The sequence below is a fragment of the Protopterus annectens genome, chromosome 3.part1 (assembly GCF_019279795.1).
Source record: "Protopterus annectens isolate FY-2018-M chromosome 3.part1, PAN1.0, whole genome shotgun sequence".
Taxonomy (NCBI): domain Eukaryota; kingdom Metazoa; phylum Chordata; order Ceratodontiformes; family Protopteridae; genus Protopterus; species Protopterus annectens.
Window position 1 is genome coordinate 222,301,571 of NC_056732.1, and position 20,262 is coordinate 222,321,832.

The 20,262-nt window shown below is 41.1% G+C and overlaps 1 protein-coding gene across 1 annotated transcript in view; it reads right to left on the reverse strand.

Annotated features, from left to right (window-relative positions):
- The window catches only part of MRPL3 (mitochondrial ribosomal protein L3), a 780,509-nt gene extending 775,647 nt beyond the window's left edge, over positions 1-4,862 (reverse strand). Inside the window, 1 exon segment of the mRNA XM_044066729.1 lies at positions 4,143-4,862. Within this exon segment, the coding sequence (XP_043922664.1) occupies positions 4,143-4,234 (92 nt within the window). The 5' untranslated portion in view covers positions 4,235-4,862.
- Between the last annotated feature and the right edge of the window lie 15,400 nt (positions 4,863-20,262).

Sequence of the window (20,262 nt, forward strand, 5' to 3'; positions counted from 1 at the left end):
TGTTGATGTACCACATGACAGTTGTGTTGTCCGTTCGAATCAATACCAGTCCCGGTCGAAGTAGATCCTTGAATGCTTTCAATGCAAATTGAACTGCCAGCATCTCCTTCATGTTGATATGCAAGTGAAGCAGCTCCGGGGGCCAAAGGTCTTGAATCCATTTTCCTTTGAAATGAGCTCCCCAGGCTGACTCCGAGGCGTCTGTCGTTAATATCTGACTTGCCTCCGGTTGGGTCACAGAGAGTCCCTTGTTTAGGTGACATTCCTGAGCCCACCACACAAATTCTTTCTGAATGCAAGGTAGAAGCCGAACGACAGTATCCAAATCGTGGCTGTGTTGAGTCCAAATGCTTTTGAGATACCACTGTAGCTTCCTCATATGCAGTTTGGCATTGGGAAGTACTAGAATGCAAGATGCCATGAACCCCAAGGCTTGAAGGACTGTCCTTGCAGTCAGCCTGGACACTACGGATAGCTGTTGGAAGTATAGGTGAAGATTTCTTTGTTTGTCCGGGGTAAGAGATGCCATCTGAGTAGCTGTATTCAGTCTCACACCCAGAAAACACATCTCCTGTGAGGGTACTAGACTGGACTTTATTTCATTCACAGAATACCCTAGGCATCTGAAAACTGTCATCACATACTGCAGATGTCGAAGAAGTTCGTGCTTGCCCTGAGCCAGTATCAAACAATCGTCCAGATAAGGATAAATTTGAATTCCTCTTAGCCGGAGAAAAGCTACTACTGGAGCCAGGACTTTTGTGAATACCCTGGGCGCAGTAGATAAGCCAAAGGGCAATGCAGAGAACTGATAATGCAAATTCCCAGTCCGAAACCTCAGGAATTTCCTGCAACTGGGCCTGATAGGAATGTGAAGATGAGATCCAAAGTCACCATCCAGTGATCTCTGCCTAGCATAGGCAACAGCTGCTGCAGTGTCAACATCTTGAATTTCGGAATTTCCAGAAAGGTGTTTAGAATGGATAAATCCAGAATGGGCCTCCAAGTATTTCCCTTCTTTGGCACTAAGAAAAGACGGGAATAAAACCCCGTGCCTCTGTCCACAGAAGGAACTGCCTGTATTGCTCCCAACCGGAGCAGAGAAAAAATCTGTGCCTGCGCTTCCAGTCTTTGCTGATGAGGCACACCTTTGAAAGGAGGGAATGTGTGAAAATAAAACTTGTAGCCTCGAGTTATAATGTCCAATACCCATTTGTCTTGGGTAACCAAATGCCAATTCCCTATGAAAAGTCCCAGTTTTCCTCCTAGAGGAGCTGCCAGCAAAGCAGAGTCCGGCAGCTGAAGACACAGGTCATTGGGACTGCTTCCGAAAGGACTGACCCCTGCCCACCCCAGCAGAAGGGGTAAAAGAATTCAAAGGCCTAGAAGTAACAGGGCCCTGAGAGGAAGCCCTACCTCTACCACGCCTCGACCTGCCCCTAGAATGAAAATCCGAAGAGGGAAAAGACCATCCCCTAGCAGGCCAATTCCTACTGAACTTAGGGGGCTGAACCTGTAAGAAGTCCTTTACCGTCTGCATAGACTTAGCTTTTTCCTCCCTTTTTTTTTAAAACTGATTCCACTGGAGGGCCAAAAAGAACATCAGATTGCAAAGGAGCATCCATAATGCGAGCCTTAATATGCTCTGACAAGGACTGATCTCTAAGCCAGGCATGTCTGCGAACAACAGAACTAGTAGCAGCCACCCTGGAAGAAGCTTGTAAAGCATCAAAACCACACTGCAAAGAATGCTTACCAACCTGGTCTGAAGCATGCACTAAATCCTGAAGCTCCTTACAGTCAACACCCTCAGACAAAGCATCCACTTTACATTTCAATTGACTTAGCAAATAATTCTGATACCTGAGCATATAAAATTGACAATTTAAAGCTCTCATAGCCAAAGTAGAAGAGGTATACAGTTTTTACCCCACCTATCCAGGGCCCTAGCATCCTTGTCCAGAGGAACCAGATTCTTAACCACAGAAGCCTTAACACCTTTGGGGCCTTGAGAAATAGTTTCTGGATCAACCCTAGGACTCTTATACAAGTACTTGTGAGCTTCCGGAACCCTGTAGTATCTATCTGGTTTAACTGGGGAAGGGGGCAGAGAATCTGGGTTAAGGGCAGCCTCAGAAAATACATCCTGAACAACATCCAGTACAGGGGGAATAGCCAAAGGCCTGTGCTGAGGTAAAAACAAGAATTCTCTCAGCCTTTTACGAGAATCAGAATAATCCTGGCCATCCCACTGGAAATGTTCCCTCATGGAATGCAAAGTTTCAGAGAAAGAAAAATCTTCTGGAGGGGACGCAGAGGGAGTAGCGTCCTCAGCCTCCGAATCAGAATAGGGAGGGAAATCCTGAAGCTCCTCCACAGAAGAATCAGACTCATTGGAAGACTGAACCAGACCCTCCAACTCTGTGTCTATCCTGGGCCTCTTCACAGGGGGGGGGGCATGGAACCCCTAATTAAAGTAATCAAATCTTCAGCCATCTTCAACATGTGCTTCCTAGGAGCTGGACCCTGGGGATTAGCACCAGCAGGGATAGACTTAGATTTAGAATGGCCTTTGCCTTGAGAAGGAGGAGGTCTAACTACCCTATGAGGGGAGGAAGCCACTGACAACAAAGAAGCACCCTCAGCCTGGCCTAACACAGGAGAAGCCACTTCCTGCAGTAACAAAGGCTCCCCTAGACACACTGGTAAACTGTCAGAAGGAGCCACTGAAGCAGTCAGTGGTTCCACAGAACCGACGTCCGGAGTGGACGCCTCATCCTGTTTGGACCGCAAAGACTTATCTTTGCGCTTCTTAGAAGAACCAGTCGTCGGAGAATCCGACGGCATGTTATAATTACAATGTTTACCAAACACCAGCCTAGCACAGTCCAACCGACGTTTAATAGTACGCTTGTTAAAAGTAGCACAAAAGCGACACCCAACAACGTTGTGCTCAGGCCCTAAACAAGGAATGCAGAGTGAATGGTAATCCCTATGAGGAATCTGTTTCCCACAAGAAATACAGTTATTAACTTTTTCTGACATCCGGCAATACTGAGGCAAGAAAAAGACAAAAAATGTTCCCAACAGGGTACTTAGCCAACTTGGTATCTGGTCTGAAACTCGAAAACCGACAGTTCCAGAACGCCGAACGGCACTTGCAAAAACTGCTTCTGCTGAGGACCATGCGGCAAGAAAGACTGAGGTTATGGCGTCGGTCATGCGCATTTGTACTGACAAGTACTTACGTCAGTCTCAGGCGCCCGTGACCGACGCCGGTTCTAGCCCTTTGGTATTCGGGCCGATGGTGGGCAGCGGAGTATCCATTTGTCAGGACTGCAGCAATGGGAGACGACGAACATCAATGCATTACAGTACACAGTTTGCTGCCCTAATGATGACAGTATACAAAAATGTACAACTCACCAGTTTTTTTTTTTTTTTTTAATTTCTCTAAGTGTTTATAGAGTTTTTGATAGCCCCGCTCCTAAGTCAGGGTATAATTAAAGTTCAAGACTGTATCTTTGGTTCAATCAGATTCTTCTTCTCATGTCATTTTCGTGATTCACATACGATAACAGTTACTGGTTACATATTTATGCATGGTGCCTATGCAATTAAACAGACTGAAAATAAAAATCGAGCATTGTTAGCTCATTTAAGTTACTCCACTCTCCAAAGAATAAAGCTTTAAGCATTTGTTCACGAAGCAGCAGTCAACCCCACTGATGCGCAAAACAGCAACTTACTACTCGCCAAATACTACAAGAATTAACATCTACTTCAGGACAATTATGTACGCTATGCCTGGAACACTATCAAGACGACAGAATTCAAGCATCGAAGTCAAAGTACTATACAATAAACTGAGAATACTACACACTGGATACCGCAGAGTAAACACAAGCAAGTTGTAGAGATTATAATTAGATACTACATACATTACAAAATAATGCGAACAAATAGTGCCCATGGAAACATTAATCTGGCACTTATTCCAGAAATACACCAGCACGTTTACCTCACAACATGGAATTAACATCTTTCCCAAGCCATGACATAAAAAGTATTGTTCATTAACTAATACACTACAACCCTAGTAAAATATGGTACCAGATGAGCATTAATGTGTTAATACAAACCTGTTTATATTAACAGTTTTGCCACAAATCAGATCCCGTTTTGTTAGACACCCACCAATCCACGAAAACAGTCTACAACTCCGAACAGCCATTGACAAGAATATGTGTATAATATATATATGTCTCTAAAATAATTACACTGTCAAACTGACTCTCTTCACATGCAACTTTCTACCACTGTCCTACACATATGTCATTCTTCTCCTTTCCGGTCCGTACTCTAAATCCTTCCCCAGGAACAGATTTGGTGGTGGGTTGAGTTACGTTAGTTCTACAGTTGTAATGTGGAGTCGAAAGTTTTCATAGCCAATAGCCTGTTCATAATGGTTAAAATATTGTAGTGCTGTCTTTGCTCGTATGTCAAACTGAAAGGATAAAGGGCGGTAATGAAGACCACTGGACCATGCCGACAGCATAATCCGCGTTCAAGAATGAAGATGCCCGTGCTGCCTACGTCGCTGTCAACAACAATATAACACTTGTGAAGTTTTTTTTTTGTAAATCAAATTAAAAGTGAAGAAACATCAGCACGCATTTTACGACAAAGAAGTATGAAACTGTAATGTCTGTCATTATAGACTTATTGTAAGCCTTGGTAATTTAGTTTTCTCTCTCTCTCTTTTGGCTTTTCCCGGTCAGGGGTCGCCACAGCGGATCACCTTGTCCGCTCATGACTGGCAGTGTAGTTTTAGCCTTGGTAATTTAGTTCAAAACCCAAAATTTGTAGAGAAACGGGGCAAAAACATGAGTCAAAATCGCGTATAGTACCTTATCACGTTTTGCAATCAAGACATTTTCTGAACTAGGATGTTCTAACGCCTGATACTAACTATAATTTTCAGTGGATTACCAAAAAAAAATTTTTTTTTGAGTAACAAGGCAAAATCAGATAATGTTTTACTGTAGTAACTCCACCCACCTCGTCATTTTATGCAGAAGTAGGCGTGATCTGAGTGATTGACATGCTACATGGCCGTGATGTTATACGGAAATGATGCATGGTTGATATGCCCTGCAGAATTCCCAGTGACATCATGCTTGTTGACAGACACATGTGGAACTTAGCCCTTGTGCACGTGACCACTTTATGATTCTGAGACTGGGTATGCAGATCCTGCCAGACTTGTCATAATGGAAAGAAATATCCATTTTTATAGGTTCATAGGTAGGTACTAGGCTATCTGTCTAAAGGCATTTATAAGCCTAGCCAGAATGTGTTGGCTTTCACAGCCCCCTTAGATTAGTTCCCTGTGCCTCTGTCCAGCAGAGCCACTTAAGTTATCCCCAGGATAAACTTTCTGTCTCCCATCCACTCCTCAAGGTTTCTCTTGAAGAGTGTTAGTGAGTGTTAGTGAGGAGCTCTGCCTAATGTAGATTGGAATCTTGTCCCAAAGCATAGGAAGTCTCTGGGACAGGAATTTATCCCTCCAGCACATCCTATTTATTGTTGTGGTGAGGTTTAGATCCCTAGAGCGTGTGGCTCGAGGAGATATGGTTTTCTTTAGGTAGAGCATGTCCATCAATTCTGGGTTGGACATGGCCTTGTATGTCAGGAAGAAATCACCTCTGAGTAGGCGGTATGCAACCGAGTACAGCTGGAGTTTCTTCATTCAAGCTGCATAGGGCATCTGTTTGAGGCCAGTGATCCTCTTGGTGACGTACTTCTGTGGTCTTTCCAGCTGATGCAGGTGTCTTGTAAGGTACATCCCAAATGGGGTGTTTTATTCTATGATGGGTCTGATGAGTAGAGGTGCACAATTACCTCTTTTGATCTGGATGCGAACCCTTTTGTAATTAGGTGGGCCACATAGAAGGATTTTCTAACCACTTTGGCAATGTGGTTATCAAAGGAGCGATTACTATCTACTTGGGTCCCCAGATTGCTTATTACGTCTTCCATATTTAGGGGACTACCACCTATGTGGTAGTTTGTGAGTACTTTGTTTTTTCCAAAGGGAATGACTATGCACTTTTTGGTATTTAGCTTGAGGCCATGATTTTGACACTAGGTATCCATCTCAGTGAGACGCTTTTGGAGGATGTCTGTGTCACCTGGAGAGTCAATTATAGCCCCTAGTTTGCAGTCGTCTGCGGACTTCGTCAGCCATATTCCTCCTGTGCTTGCCTGTACCTCTGAGAACTATATGCCGAACAGGAAGGGTCCTAGGACCAAGCCCTGGGGAACTCCACATGTGACCGGTTTAGAGTCGGACCTAGCTCCCGCAACTTTCACCGTGTGTGTTCTATCCGTGAGCCAGTTGGCAACCCATCTTGTGACATAGGGGTTTATGTTCAGGCTGGTGACCATGTCTATAATACCAGAATGAGGAATGATGTCAAAGGCCTTTGCGAGGTGTAGGTAGGCTGTGTGTACCACCTTTCTCTTGTCTATAGCCTTGGTAACTGTCTCAAAGAAGTCCACCAGGTTTAGGAGGCATGATCTACCCTTAACAAAGCCAAACTGTTTAGGGTTCAGTGTTTGGAGGTTCCCAATGTCTCTGTTAATGAGTTGCATGATGATGCACTCCATAGCCCTGCAGACCAAGTTTGTCAGGCTTATAGGGTGATAGTTCTCGGGATCTGTTTTGGCTCCACCTTTGTGGAGCGGAATAACCCTTGCTGTGTGCCACTCTATGGGTATGTAGCCTGTGGAGAGGCTGAGTTTGAACAGTGTGTTTAGGTGAGGGGTTAGTTCATCTTTGAGCATGTGTAGGGCACAGCCTGGGACACCTTCGGGTCCCATTGATGCTGTGTTTTTGGCTTTGGAGAGGGCTGATTTAACCTGAGTGTCTGTGATTTCAGGGGCTCTACATTTTTCTGGTACGGTTATGGGCCTTCTTCCTGATACAGTGGAATACACAGTTCAGCACACCCTCCACATGGCCTATGTTCCCATACAAGGGTGTACATAAACATGTATCCACCTGTATTGGGGGACAGCACCTGAGGCATGCATGTATAGAGACATCCTGATTCTCCTCAAGCATGTCATCATGGACCTCTTCTAGATGTATACTAGTAATATTCCAGGTGTATGCAACAGACTGTGTAAGTTGTTAGTGCTACATCAGGTCTGTTACCTCTTATAGATATCCTCAAAGAGGTCATCAAGGGCATGCATGATGACAACAGTATCATCTTGTGGAGCTTGAACAGGTAAAGGCATTTGACAAAAATTCAGTCAACACTGTCACATGTAGCGGGAAACAGCTATATCAGTAAATGGTTAGACCAGTGTATGACATATGTGGCATTGCACTATGTGTGATGTGACATATATCTCAGGTCCAGTGATCAGGTCAGTACATCAGGGGTGTCTGCTAGGCCCTTGCATGTCCCTTAGTTAAGTAATGGACATCACAGATGACATACACATGCTGTGTCCATACAACTGCCTGAAGACTACAGCTTGTGGGCAATCATTGACTACAACTGTGATATTAGTATATTACACACAGTGTCAACACACAACAAAGACTGCTGCCACAGCCATAACAACACCTGCATTGATAAGATGGAGGGATGTGTTGCATCAGGAAACGGACACAACAACCAAATATAATGTGGACATCACATCCTATAATCACAGCAATAGGTATGTGACCTGTTTCCTGGTGTAGAGGGTAAGTGGTACATCCACAAGCATCAAACTATTCAACTGTCTAGCTTTTTGTAGAATGTCTAGAGTTTTGCCTCATATTTTCAGTCTGTCCCACTTAATATTTGTGATTTTGTAGTAAACCACTGAGGACTAAAGTCACTAAATAGTCACATAAATTTGAGTTTCAGACTTCATAGCTTTCAGAAAATGCATGCTAACACAAACCATGTTACTATAGCAACTTTCTAAGTTTGTAAGATCAGTATTTAAAATCTGTCACTATATGTGTCCCTTTGTCCATCCATTATTTTAGACTTTGTCCTGATTTCTTGCCTGAAGAGGTTGTGAGGTATGACCAGCATGTGGTCACAGTGCTGACTCCTCCACTGATTGTAACACAAGTACTGGGTATGTGAAGGACATGCACATCAGAAGGCATATTAACATCTTGGTTTGCAGCCTTCATCACACCAATAAATGAATGCAATGTACCCTTCTCCATGTACCACCTTACACATGTTCCAGTGACGTGTAACTGAAGTGTTCCACCTTTGTCACAGTGCTCTATCACACAGCTTATTGTCCATACCTAGGTATTCTTTCTTTGGAATATACATGACTGATGGTGTGGAACACCAATAAAGTCATTACACAAGAAGTATGTGTGCTCCCTGTTCACCTTATACATACACTGCATATATCAGTGTTTGACAACATTAATGGCATGTATATCATTTGTGATAGTGTGAACCGTGCCATTGATATATGCCATGCACACAAGGCAATGAGTCTGTAGTGCCCACACTGTCACATACAGGTATAGCAGTGTTCCTCCTGACACCTACTGTAGATATTACAGCACTAGGACAGTTTTCATGGTTACCCTCATAGAGCATGGATGTTTCATACTAGTTGTCCAGTGTGCGTGCAGACGCATCTGGTATCACTCCACATCACATATGTTCTATCAGAGGCATGGGATTAGTGTGGTATTATTCAGATATTTTCCATGATTGTGATTGGTTCTTGTAATGTTTACCATGATCCATTCTCTGTGGCCACCATGCTGGAGACCTCTGCTGAGAATACAGTCATATTCAGGTATATCATTTTGTATAGCTTCCCAATATGCACCCTACCTCAATTGTATGTAAATTCCCTGACAGATATCCTGTGCATTATTCATGTAAGGATGCTTATCTTATACACACATCCTCTCCATTGTTATGTCTCAGGTAACTTTACAATTGGCCATCTTCTCCCACTCCACCCTTCTCTAACCACTCCCCTTCTTTCCTACCACACCCTTCTTCTCCCCCCATCCACACCCACTATACTTCCATACCTTCAACAAGACAACTAATAACTAATCCATTCAAATGGATAAAATACCCACCCCTGCTCATTTCCAACTGCTTCTCTTACTTACACTGCTACCATCTTTCACTTTTGCCTACATACTCTCCTCCTATGAACACCCACTAGGTCCATACTTTCAATACCCAAATAAGCTAACCAGCTCTCCTTCTCTACCCATCCTCTTTAACCATGCTAACATAACAACAACACCCAGCTATCTACTAGCAAAATATCATAGAATACTCCACATTAGATATAACAATCTCAATCCCAGGAAATCTCTACTCCTAAACAGCAGACTCCCAAATCCAAGCTACCTCAAACAACTTAAAAGATGGAGACATTCACCCAAACCCAGGCCCAACAACAACTCCTGTCTCTTTCCCCAAGCCCAACCAATCCACTAATTATTCCATTACTAAACCATCTAACTCACTCCTTTTAGCTCATCTCAATATTTGTAGCATTAACAATAAAATTGCTCAACTCCATGCTCTCTTAGAAGTCTACTCCTTTGACATTCTCTGTTTAAAAGGAACATAGCTAAAACCTGTAAAAAGACAATGAAATCATCCCACCAGGATATAATATCCTGAGACTCGACCGTGTAGCCAAAAAGGGTGGGGGTTGCTATTCTATTCAAATCTGGGTTACAGTTAATCACTTATGACTGTAAACCACCTCTAAGTACCAATGCAGAAATTCTCATATCCAAACTTCAACTTAACAATGCCAAAGCCATGTATATTATCTGTATCTTTCTACCCCCTGGTAATAACAATACCACCATAGAAAATATCCTTTGCTGGCTATCTCAACACCTGCCCCAAGAAACCATAATCCTAGGTGATAGAAACATTGATTGGAATTGCTGTAGCAGCAGCCACCCTACCATCCACATTAACCTGTATGATTTTTCTCAAACCATTACCTCCCCACCAGGATAAACAAACATAACAAGAAAAAAAGCACATTAGACTGTATTCTGATAAATAACCATCCTCAAATATATGAATCTGGAACCCTCCCTGATGACATCAGGCATAAAACCTATGCTCCCATTCTTACCACTGTCAGGAATATCAGATCCAAGAAGAACTTTAACCCTGATTTCTTCCAAAGGGAACTAAGAGCATACAATTGGTCTCCCTTAAGATACCTCCCTCTGGAAGAAGCTGTTAAATATTTTAATCCTAACTTATTAGCCATTCTTGATCACCATGCATCAACCTGTTTGATTAGAATCAAGACCAAATCCGCCCCATGGCTTTCTAAAGAAACCAAGCATAAAATCTATCTCAGAAATAAATACTGGGCCAAATGGAGAATTACTAAAAACCCTGTAGGCCAACAAAATTTCAGACAGCTAAGAAATAACACTAAGAACGCTATACTGTCTGATAAAAGAAACTACTACCTACAATTTCAGAAGGCTAACCATAATAACCCACAAAAATTCTGGGCATGCATTAACCAGTTGCTACTTCCAGGTCAATCCATTACACCAAACCCATAAAACACAGACCAGGAAAATCCACACAAAAAACATACACAAATACACACAACTGCCCCAAACTACCAACCACACCATCCTACACTACAAATAGGCAGGGGGGCAAGCCCCCACTACCCCCCTACTTTAATATTCTAACTCAGAGGTTGCACAAACAGACACACAAGGCAAACTCACACCCACGCACTACAGTCCCTCACACACACACACACACACAACACACACTTACACACAGCACTACCCCTCACAAATACACTTACACATGCATACTCACCCACAGCGGAAGACCAAAAGCGCTAAATCAAAGTCCCGTAACACTGGGATTTTGACTTTCGTGCTTTTCGGTGTTCTGCAATTTCATTGTTTTGGTCTCCTTCAGAACACTTTCAATGTTGTGGTCTTTCGGTGTTTTGAAGGAGACCCATATATATATATATATATATATATATATATATATATATATATATATATATATATGTGTATATATATTTATTTATTTATTTATTTTTCTTTCTTTACTGTGTTTCAGGACTATGTTTCTGATGGAGACAGTAAATCACCCTCTATAAATCAAACATAAATCAAATTTGTGGATCACATTTGGGTTGCATGGCTGGACTTTTAAGGCTTCTAGTGGTCATTAGCCTAAGATATACCTATGGCCCTATCAAGGTAGACAGCAGGACAACAACACCTAATGTTCTGCACTAGCACAAAGTTCTGATTTGTACTTGCTTTTGTCTATTGAAGAATGACCTGTCAGTCTGTCTTCCTTTTCAGGTCAAGTTAGTGGGACTCAAGTGCTATTAAGGGATACAGATGCAAGATTTAAGGATAGGTTAGCATATAACTGTAAAGGTTAAAGACAGGAAGGCAGTTATCAGACCTGTACTGCCATTTGAATAAGCATACCTCTATACTTTCAAAGTATAAAAAATATGGTTTTAATTTAGACATTGCTTAGCACTTAAAATGTGAAGAACACAACAATGACCTCAGAATGCACTAGTGATATACATTCTTTTTCAGCATGGAGGTGAGCTTTGAAAATACTGGAAACAATGGTGATAACATCTACAATGTTTGTTTGTTTTATTTGTTTTGAATTTTTGTATTTTATGGTATTCCATATTTCTAGTCTACCATTGAATCTGAGTTCCTGTCATCACTTTTGAAACTCTTTTGTATATACTGCACCATACTGTATGACCAATGTACTAGTGGCACAAATAATTAAAAAAAAGAGGACATACGTATTATATCTCCCTTTTTCAGGAGCAAAAATAAATGACTGTGTGGTAGAATTGTGCAATGCCATTCATTAAAGTGTATATATTTTCCATTGTCTCTTTGACAACATGCTTTTATTTTTCCATCAGTTTTGTCACTCTGTGTGTTTAAACATGTTTCTGAATAGCATCCATATTCCTACTGAAGGAGGAAGATTTATCTGTTATTTAGTATTTTCAGTGTCTGCAAGTTGAGTGGTACGGGCAGCATATCATGTCATCATGTTCAGATGAGCTGCATCCATCACTCATTTTCAGCTGGGACCTAGACTTTTGGAAAGGTACAACAAATAATTTTCTTTTATTAAAAAGAGAGCATACTAGACAAATGTGACATCTGTAGATGTTTGTAGATCTTACTAAAGCTTTGTACACCAAATCCTCCTTTTTATGTAGTGACCTAGACATTTGAATCAACCCAGACGCATGCCTATGGTTTACAGATTTCCTAACTGACAGACTCTTCAGCATCAAATTAGGCTCACTCATCTCTGATATAGCCACTCTCCTTAAAGGTGTCACACAAGGCTCCATATTTGCTTTCCTACTTTTTTCTGTCTTTATCAACACACTTCCATAACTGCAGTGGTGGTGCTGCGGTAGCGTTGTCACCTCACAGTAAGACGCTGTCCGGTTCGATTCTCAGCTAGAGCGTCTTCTGCGTGGAGACGTGTGACTGGGCGTACCTTTGTTGAAGGTTGTGCGTCAGGGCTGGCAACTTGGCACGTAAAAATCCACTGCCAATCATTAGCAGACCGGAGTTCTGCTGTGGCGACCCCTAACCGGGAAAAAGCCGAAAGACACAAACAAACAATCAACACACTTCCATATTACCCTCCCTTCATTCCACTGATACTGTATGATGATAAAAATGGTCATTTTTAGATCTGGCCTCTCTCATTCAATCATCCAAACTCAACTTAATGATAACCTTTATTCACTGAAAAAAAATGTTAAACAACATCAACTTCTAGTCAGCCCTAGCAAAACAAAAATTATGCTTTGGTACTCAACTCACTAAATCCCCATAAGCTCTTAATGTTAAAGATAGTGAAAATATCCCAAATGAAACTTCATCAAGTTTCAGATATCCAGGTATTGGGCTTGACCAAGCCCTCAACATCCAAATACACATACTAAAAAACAAAAAAAAAAAATAAAGTTAACTCGTGACTATTTTGTGCCAGGGAATTTCTCTCCTACCTCTCATAACCAGCTTCAGCAGCTATTGGCAAGGGCCAGCTTTTAGTCCAAGGACCAGTCCACCCACCAGGTCAACAAAGAATATTCCCACTTGAAATGGCCTTCCCATCTTAGCTGATGCCTATTGCAATAACATGACCACACTACAAAGTATCAGAAAATATGTTGAATCATCACATACTGCTTGCCCTCAAAAACACCACTGTTTCACTGTGAGGAATTTTATTGGTTTACCAGTAAAACAACGAGCAGATATCCTGTGTGGCTAAAATAGTTCCACACTCCTCCATCTAGAAACATGCTCTCTTCTTGCAACAAAGTTAACCGCAAAACTCCTATAATACAGGAAATAGGAACTCATTTTCACTTTGGCTGTACTCTTCAATACCCTTGAACCAAGCTACAAAGCATTCTGTAGAGAAAGGAATGTATTGCACTGCATGTTTTTCTGAAGATTGTGTACATAAGAAAAGAATGTGTAAGGGAATGAAAAAATGAGTGACTGTTAGAAGTTGTTTTTCTTTCTTGTGCCTTTTAAGGAAGCAAGAAGCTTTGGAAAGTTGTAACCTTATATGCGTATTTCTGCCTAGCCTAGGAACAAGCATATTTCTGTTAAGCTTTGAAACTTGTCCAAATATGATTGGTTTAGAGCATATAGAATGATGACTTCTTTTGTTTTAACAAATTGCTGAGTTCTTACTAATATCCTATATAAACTGTTGATTTTTGTACCTTAAGGAGACACTTTATGATTTACTGTGTCTTCCACTCATGTATGTTTAATAAAGATATGGATCACTGCCAAGAAATCGACTCAGTTATTGACAACCTTAACAAATGGTGCTGTGACTCGGATTTACCAGACGCTAGGAGCTGTGACCACAGACAGATAAATAAAGGGACTTAAGCAGCTTTTCTGTTTGATCTTTTGCCTGTGGGCTTAGTTCACAACTGCACCATTTTCTTTCAGTTCCTCTCTTGGCAAAAGCATTTTGCGACGATGTGACAAGGTAAGCTATTGCCTTAAACTGCCTGTCATTATTTTAAGTATAATTGTGGGTTTACATTTTTGGTATGAGTGGGTTTTTAGGCATTGGTGTATAATTGTGGGATTTTTAAGACATATTCCTAATTAACTGATATTTTCAGATGGGTTGTAAATATGGGTGCAAATGCGGGATGTTTTAAAGAGCCTGAAAAGGGAACTCCTGCAGAACAAATGTTTAATAAGTATTCACCTCAAAGTTGTATGTATGTGTGTGTATAAATAAAACTGATTAAACATGATGGTAAGTTAGCATTTCCTGAATCTGGCAGTTTTGATAAACATATCTCAAACAATTTATATAAAAGATTAAAAGAAAAGGGTAGGAAAATACCGTCAGGTTGCTGGTCAGTCTTCAATTCCTCGATGTTAGAATCCAAAGACAGGGAAAAAGATTGAATTGTTAGAAGTCTAAAAAAGATAACACCGAAAAACTAAAAAGTCAGTTACACTCAGTTACCAAGTTAGTGTCCAAATTGCAGGAACAAGCCATAGCCAATTCTTCAGGGTTATATCCCTTGAAAGAATTGAAAAAAATTACAAATTACTCAAATGCATAAAGAGAAATCATCTGATGATGATCTACCTTTTCCACCACCACCTTTGCCTGTGCAACCTGTCACACCACCAAATAACCCGCTACCTTATACTCCAGACACTACTACTACTCCCCACTGTACTGCTGTGTCTTCACCTTCTGCTGCTTGTCCTGCCACCATTAGTCCCAAAATGGACACCTCCATGTCAGTTTGGACCCACAACTCTGATATTCCCTTTAAGACAGGTAACCACAGAAATTTCACTTCTGAACATTGTCCCACCCTGAAATCAAATGCACCAAGGGTCTAAGAAATGGAAAAGAAATAATACGGGATGAAAATATTACAATATTAGACAGATTAGTAAACACATTCCTATTATTATGGATGGAGAAAATTAATACTTCGGCCCTGACAAATTTAACCAGGACTCAGACAATTCTTCATCCTCTTCGGAGCATGAAAAGGAGCGATGCCCCACTGCTAATTTAAGTCCCTTGTGGAAGGTTCCAAACCCTGCTCATGGCAATACACCAAATGCCCCATCTACCATGCAAGTTGTCCGTGCTTGGTCTGCAGTGGATTTCCAGGCTATAGTTCAGTCACTACCACCTATATGACAAAATCCAACCAAATTCACAAAAATACTCACAGGTCATGCTAGTCTACAAAATCCTACTATTGAGGAGATTAAAGCAGTGCTAGAATGTACACTACCGCCAGACCTTCTTAAGCATATATGGGAACATGCCACTGTTCCTACTCCTCCATCCCAGCATACAGACGAACAAAACTTTTCTGACATGCGGATTACAGTGGTCTGTCCCTCTGTTCCTAACTGGTCTAGAATTAAAGCAGTAATGCAGTGAGAGAGGAAAACCATTGATGCTTACCTAAAACCTATGACCGATGCCTTTGAGACATATTCAGGGTATCCTGAAGCCACTGATGAGCTGGTTGTTAGTGGTCTTTCACCGGCATTCATGGAAGGATCACTTCCTTCAGTAGGAGACAACTAAAGAAGGTTTGTTTAAATTGGCCTAGCCTAGGTCTGCATGAACTAGTTACACAAGTACAGTATCTAGCTGACATACTAGTTAGAGAAAAATGAAAATGAAAAGAACAATAAAAACAAGCTCACCTACAAGTTTGAACTTCTCTCATGCAACAGCCCCATCCTGCAAACCGGTCTCAAAATAACTGAAGACGGCAACCCTTTAGCCAGCAACCTCATTTCCCTGCACCTCAACCACAGAGATTCTCTGGCCACCCAGGGATGCAGCAGCACCACCAGAACTCCAATTTTTGTTTTAATTGTGGTCAAATTAGGCACTGGAAGCAAAACTGCCCCTATTTGCAAATGACCCAACAACCCTGGCAACCTGCCTCAATGATCTCAGAAAATCAGGGACAACGGCAGCCTATGACATAGCATAGCCACCTACTATGACCACTCAATCGCAGCCACTGACTTGACAAGCTAGCCAATAGGGCAGCCTCTAACAGGACACACAGCTATTCCCTTTGCTTCCAGTCCGACAAGCTGGACCTACTGTTACAGGGTTCAACAATACATTTCCTTATTGACACTGGAACCAGTTGCTTCATGCTTACTGCTACTTCAGCTCACTCCCTTCCTCTGTCTGCTAGTTCTATTTGGGGAGTAGAGGTCTCTGGAGTCCCTGTGGATTACCCCTGACTTACCCGGTCTCTGTACAAATTGGTCCTTTAGCTGCTGAGTATGCATTCTTAGTTGGAACCTTTGCACCCCTGAACCTCCTAGGAAAAGATTTATTGTGCAAGTTTCAATGTGTGGTTTTCTGTACTCCTGACAGAGTCTTCTTAAATGTTCCAAAAAACACTTATTTTTAAATGCCTCAGTACCACATTCAGATGTTGTCCTTTCTTTTTTCTCAGCTACAAATATTCCACATTCTCCTGAAGATTTACAGTTTTTAAATAGTTTACCACCCTGTTTGTGGACTACACATGACAACGGTGTTGGTTGTATCCGTGATGCTGAACCTGTGCAGGTCACTGTTAAACCTAACAAACCACTACCTAGTGTTCTTCAATACCCACTCTCCGCTAGCACAGTGATTCAAGCTCTTTTACAATAGGGTATTATTCCCACCACTAGTCCATGTAATACTCCAATTCTTCCAGTTAAGAAGCCTGGCAAGGAAACATAGATTTGTTCAAAATTTGCAGGCAGTCAGTTCTGTCAATTTGCCAGCTTTCCGGCAGTACTGAATCCTGCTATTATTCTTAGTAATATACCTAACACAGCAGCTACATTCTCTGTGATAGATATTTCCTCTGCCTTTTTCTCCATTCCACTACAGCCTGATAGCAAGTATCTTTTTCAATTCACTTACCAGGGTCAGCAATACACTTGGACTTGGTTACATCAAGGTTATGTAAAATCATCAACTCTGTTTTCAAGAAAAATGAAGTGACAATTAGACAAAATACAATTACCTAAAAATTCTTCCCTGATTCAATGTGTTGACGATCTGGTTCTTGCATCTTCTTCCTCCAATGATTGCAGAACTGATACTCTTTTCCTTTTGGTGCAATTAGCTAACCTAGGATTTAAAGTTAGTTAGTCTAAACTTCAGCTATGGAAACCCCAGGTCCAATATCTCGGACACCTTATCTGTCAGGATTCCCAACATGTCCTTCCTTCCTGGGTTTCTGCAATCCAGTCTGCTCCTAGACCTACTACTTTATGGCAACTTTGCTCTTTTCTTGGGTTAACATGATACTTTAGGCAATGGATAGTAAATTATGCTGTGGTTGTTAGATTATTATTAGAGATTTTAAAAAATAATCTCCCAAAACCACTGGCCTGGGAAGACAGGCCCAAGCAAGCTTTCTGTCAGTTCAAAACACTCTTATTTAGCCCTCCTGCTTCAGGGTTACAAGATTACTCTAAGAAATTTAATCTTTTCTGTTCTGAACTAAATCAGGTTGCTTTAGGATTACTTGCACAGTGGAGAACTGATGGTTCTTGACCAATTGCTTACTATAGTGCTACACTTGACCCAGTGGCAGCTGCATTGCCCCCTTGCCTGCGAGCTGTGGCAGCCACAGCACATCTTTTTGACATGGCTTCCTCTCTAACTTTAGGGAATAATACCTTTCTAGACGTACTTCACGCTGTGAAATCTTTCTTATTGAAATTCAAAATGGAATATTTTTCTACTTCTAGGCTCACCAAATATAAACTAGCTTTACTTAATGACCCTGCTGTAAAAATTTTCAGGTGCCCACCTCTTAATCCAGCTTCTCTCATTCCTATTAGTGATGAAGGGGTGCTTCACGATTGTGTCTCAGTGATTAACCATGTGCTTTTCTCCTACAGCTGGTTTGCAAAATACACCCCTGAAAAATCCTGATTTTATCTTTTTTGTAGATGGTTCTTGCCTTTGCCAGGTGGACGGTCAACTTGTGGAATTGTTCTCTGTATGTAGTGTTGATACTGTTTTATTAACTGGGATCCTACATGAATGAGCATCTGCTCAAATTGCTGAATTGGTTGGTCAGGCAAGAATGTCACAGAAGATAGGAGAGTGACATTGAATCGAGGGAGGTGAAGACAATTGATGCAGCACCCCAGCCCCATGCAGATAAAATGGCAGAAGGGGTTAATGATGATGATGAGTGTGTCAAAATTGCTTTCTGCTAAATTGCTTGTTGCTTTACCCGTTTTTTTTTTTTTTTTTTAATCTGTAATCACCCAGGTTGGGCCAGTACCCAGGTAAAAAAAAAACTTAAATAAGCAAGTAAATAAATAAATAAAGGCATATAAAATCATAGAAAATACAAAGCAACTCTTAGAGAACAGTTTTGGATCTCTCTTCTCTCAGTCTTTTTGTAAATATTCAAAAATTCAAGATGCTGACCTTTCAAACAGTGTTAGTTCTGATCACAGATCAAAGTCTTATGGTAACATTAGACCTCAAAGATGCCTACTAGCACATTTCAGTAGTAAACAACTTCAAGATCTTTCTAAGATTTTGTGTGCCTGGGTCACATATCAATTCTCTGCATTGTCATTGGGATGTCCATTGCAACAAGACTGTTTACAAGGTGTCTTGATCGAGTGGTGGCAGAATGCAGTATATCTATATTTTTTTCTTATTTAGATGACTTTCTTTTTCCTGCAGATTTTTTCCCAGTTGTCAGGAATCCTTCACAAAGGTATCTTTTCTTCTAAAATGTCTGGGATTCCAAATTAATATGCAAATATCCTCCCTCACTCTGTCACACAGGATTGTGTCTGTAGGTTGTCTGAGAGACACTGTTTTGCAAAAGGATTTTCTTCCTCATGAGAAGGTGGACTTATATCTGGATGTCTTTCTCACCAATTTTAAGCTACTGCCAAAGAATTTCTTAAGATATTAGGCCTCATGGCTTCTGTGATTCTCATGATTCCCTTTGCCAGGTTAAGCATGATGAATATTCATTAGTACCTCAAAAACAAGTGGACCCAACATTCTTATCCCCTGGAGTTTCAAATTCCAAACCAGGGCTTTATAAAGTCAGAACTGCATTGGTGGAGGGATCAAATGTCTCACAATGCAGGCATTCCTTTATCTTTATACATCCCAACATGATCTGTATTGACAGATTCCTCAACTTTTGCTTATGGAGAATTTCAAAGGGTATAAAAGTGTAAGGACTGTTGGACAGTTCAGACAAATTAAAGCACATCAGTATCAAAGAAATGCTGGCTGTGATTCATGCTATACAGTCCCTGCATCATCTTTGGGACTCAGGTCCATTTCAGATAATTACCAAGAACACCATGGTAATGTGGTACATAAACAAACTGGGGGGAGCACTTAGTGGTAATCTCTGTGCAGTGTGGCAATGAAAGCTTGGGAGTAAGTTCTGCATTGTTCTTTAACTCTTCAGGCATCTTACATACTGTTAGAGAAAAACATAGTGGCAGATCCCCACCTTACAGGAAGTGACCCTGATATAGGGAACAAATCAGGTGGAGCTGTTCATCTTCTTACAAAACAAAACTAAACAGATTATGTTCCAGAACTCCTTGCAAGCAAGACTGGAAAACAGATGCTCTTTCATTTCCATGATTTGAGATGTTCCTATATGATTTCCACTCCTTCCATTATTTTCCAGAGTAATTTTGAATATTCAGAAAGAGTCTCCAAAAAATATTGTTATGTGACTACCTTCTGGTTCAGGCAGATTTGGTTATCCCTTCTTACTGAATTGGCCAGAGGAATTTACCGCAGGCTTTCTCAATGACTGGATTTACTAACACAAGACAAGGAGAGTTTGATACACCCTGACATCAAACAACTTCAACTGACTGCCTGGATGATTCAGTTTTGATACAGTTTAGCCACCTCTTTCATGAGAACATGCAGCAGGTACTAAAGGAGGCAAGAAAACCTGCTACTATAAAATCCTGTATTTGCAAATGTAAAAGATTTTCTAGTTGGTGTCAAGACAATAACCAGGGACCCATCAGGGATTTTGTCCAGTGGTGCTTAACTATTTGTATGAGTTACTTCCCTATGGTCTCTCTCTCTCTCT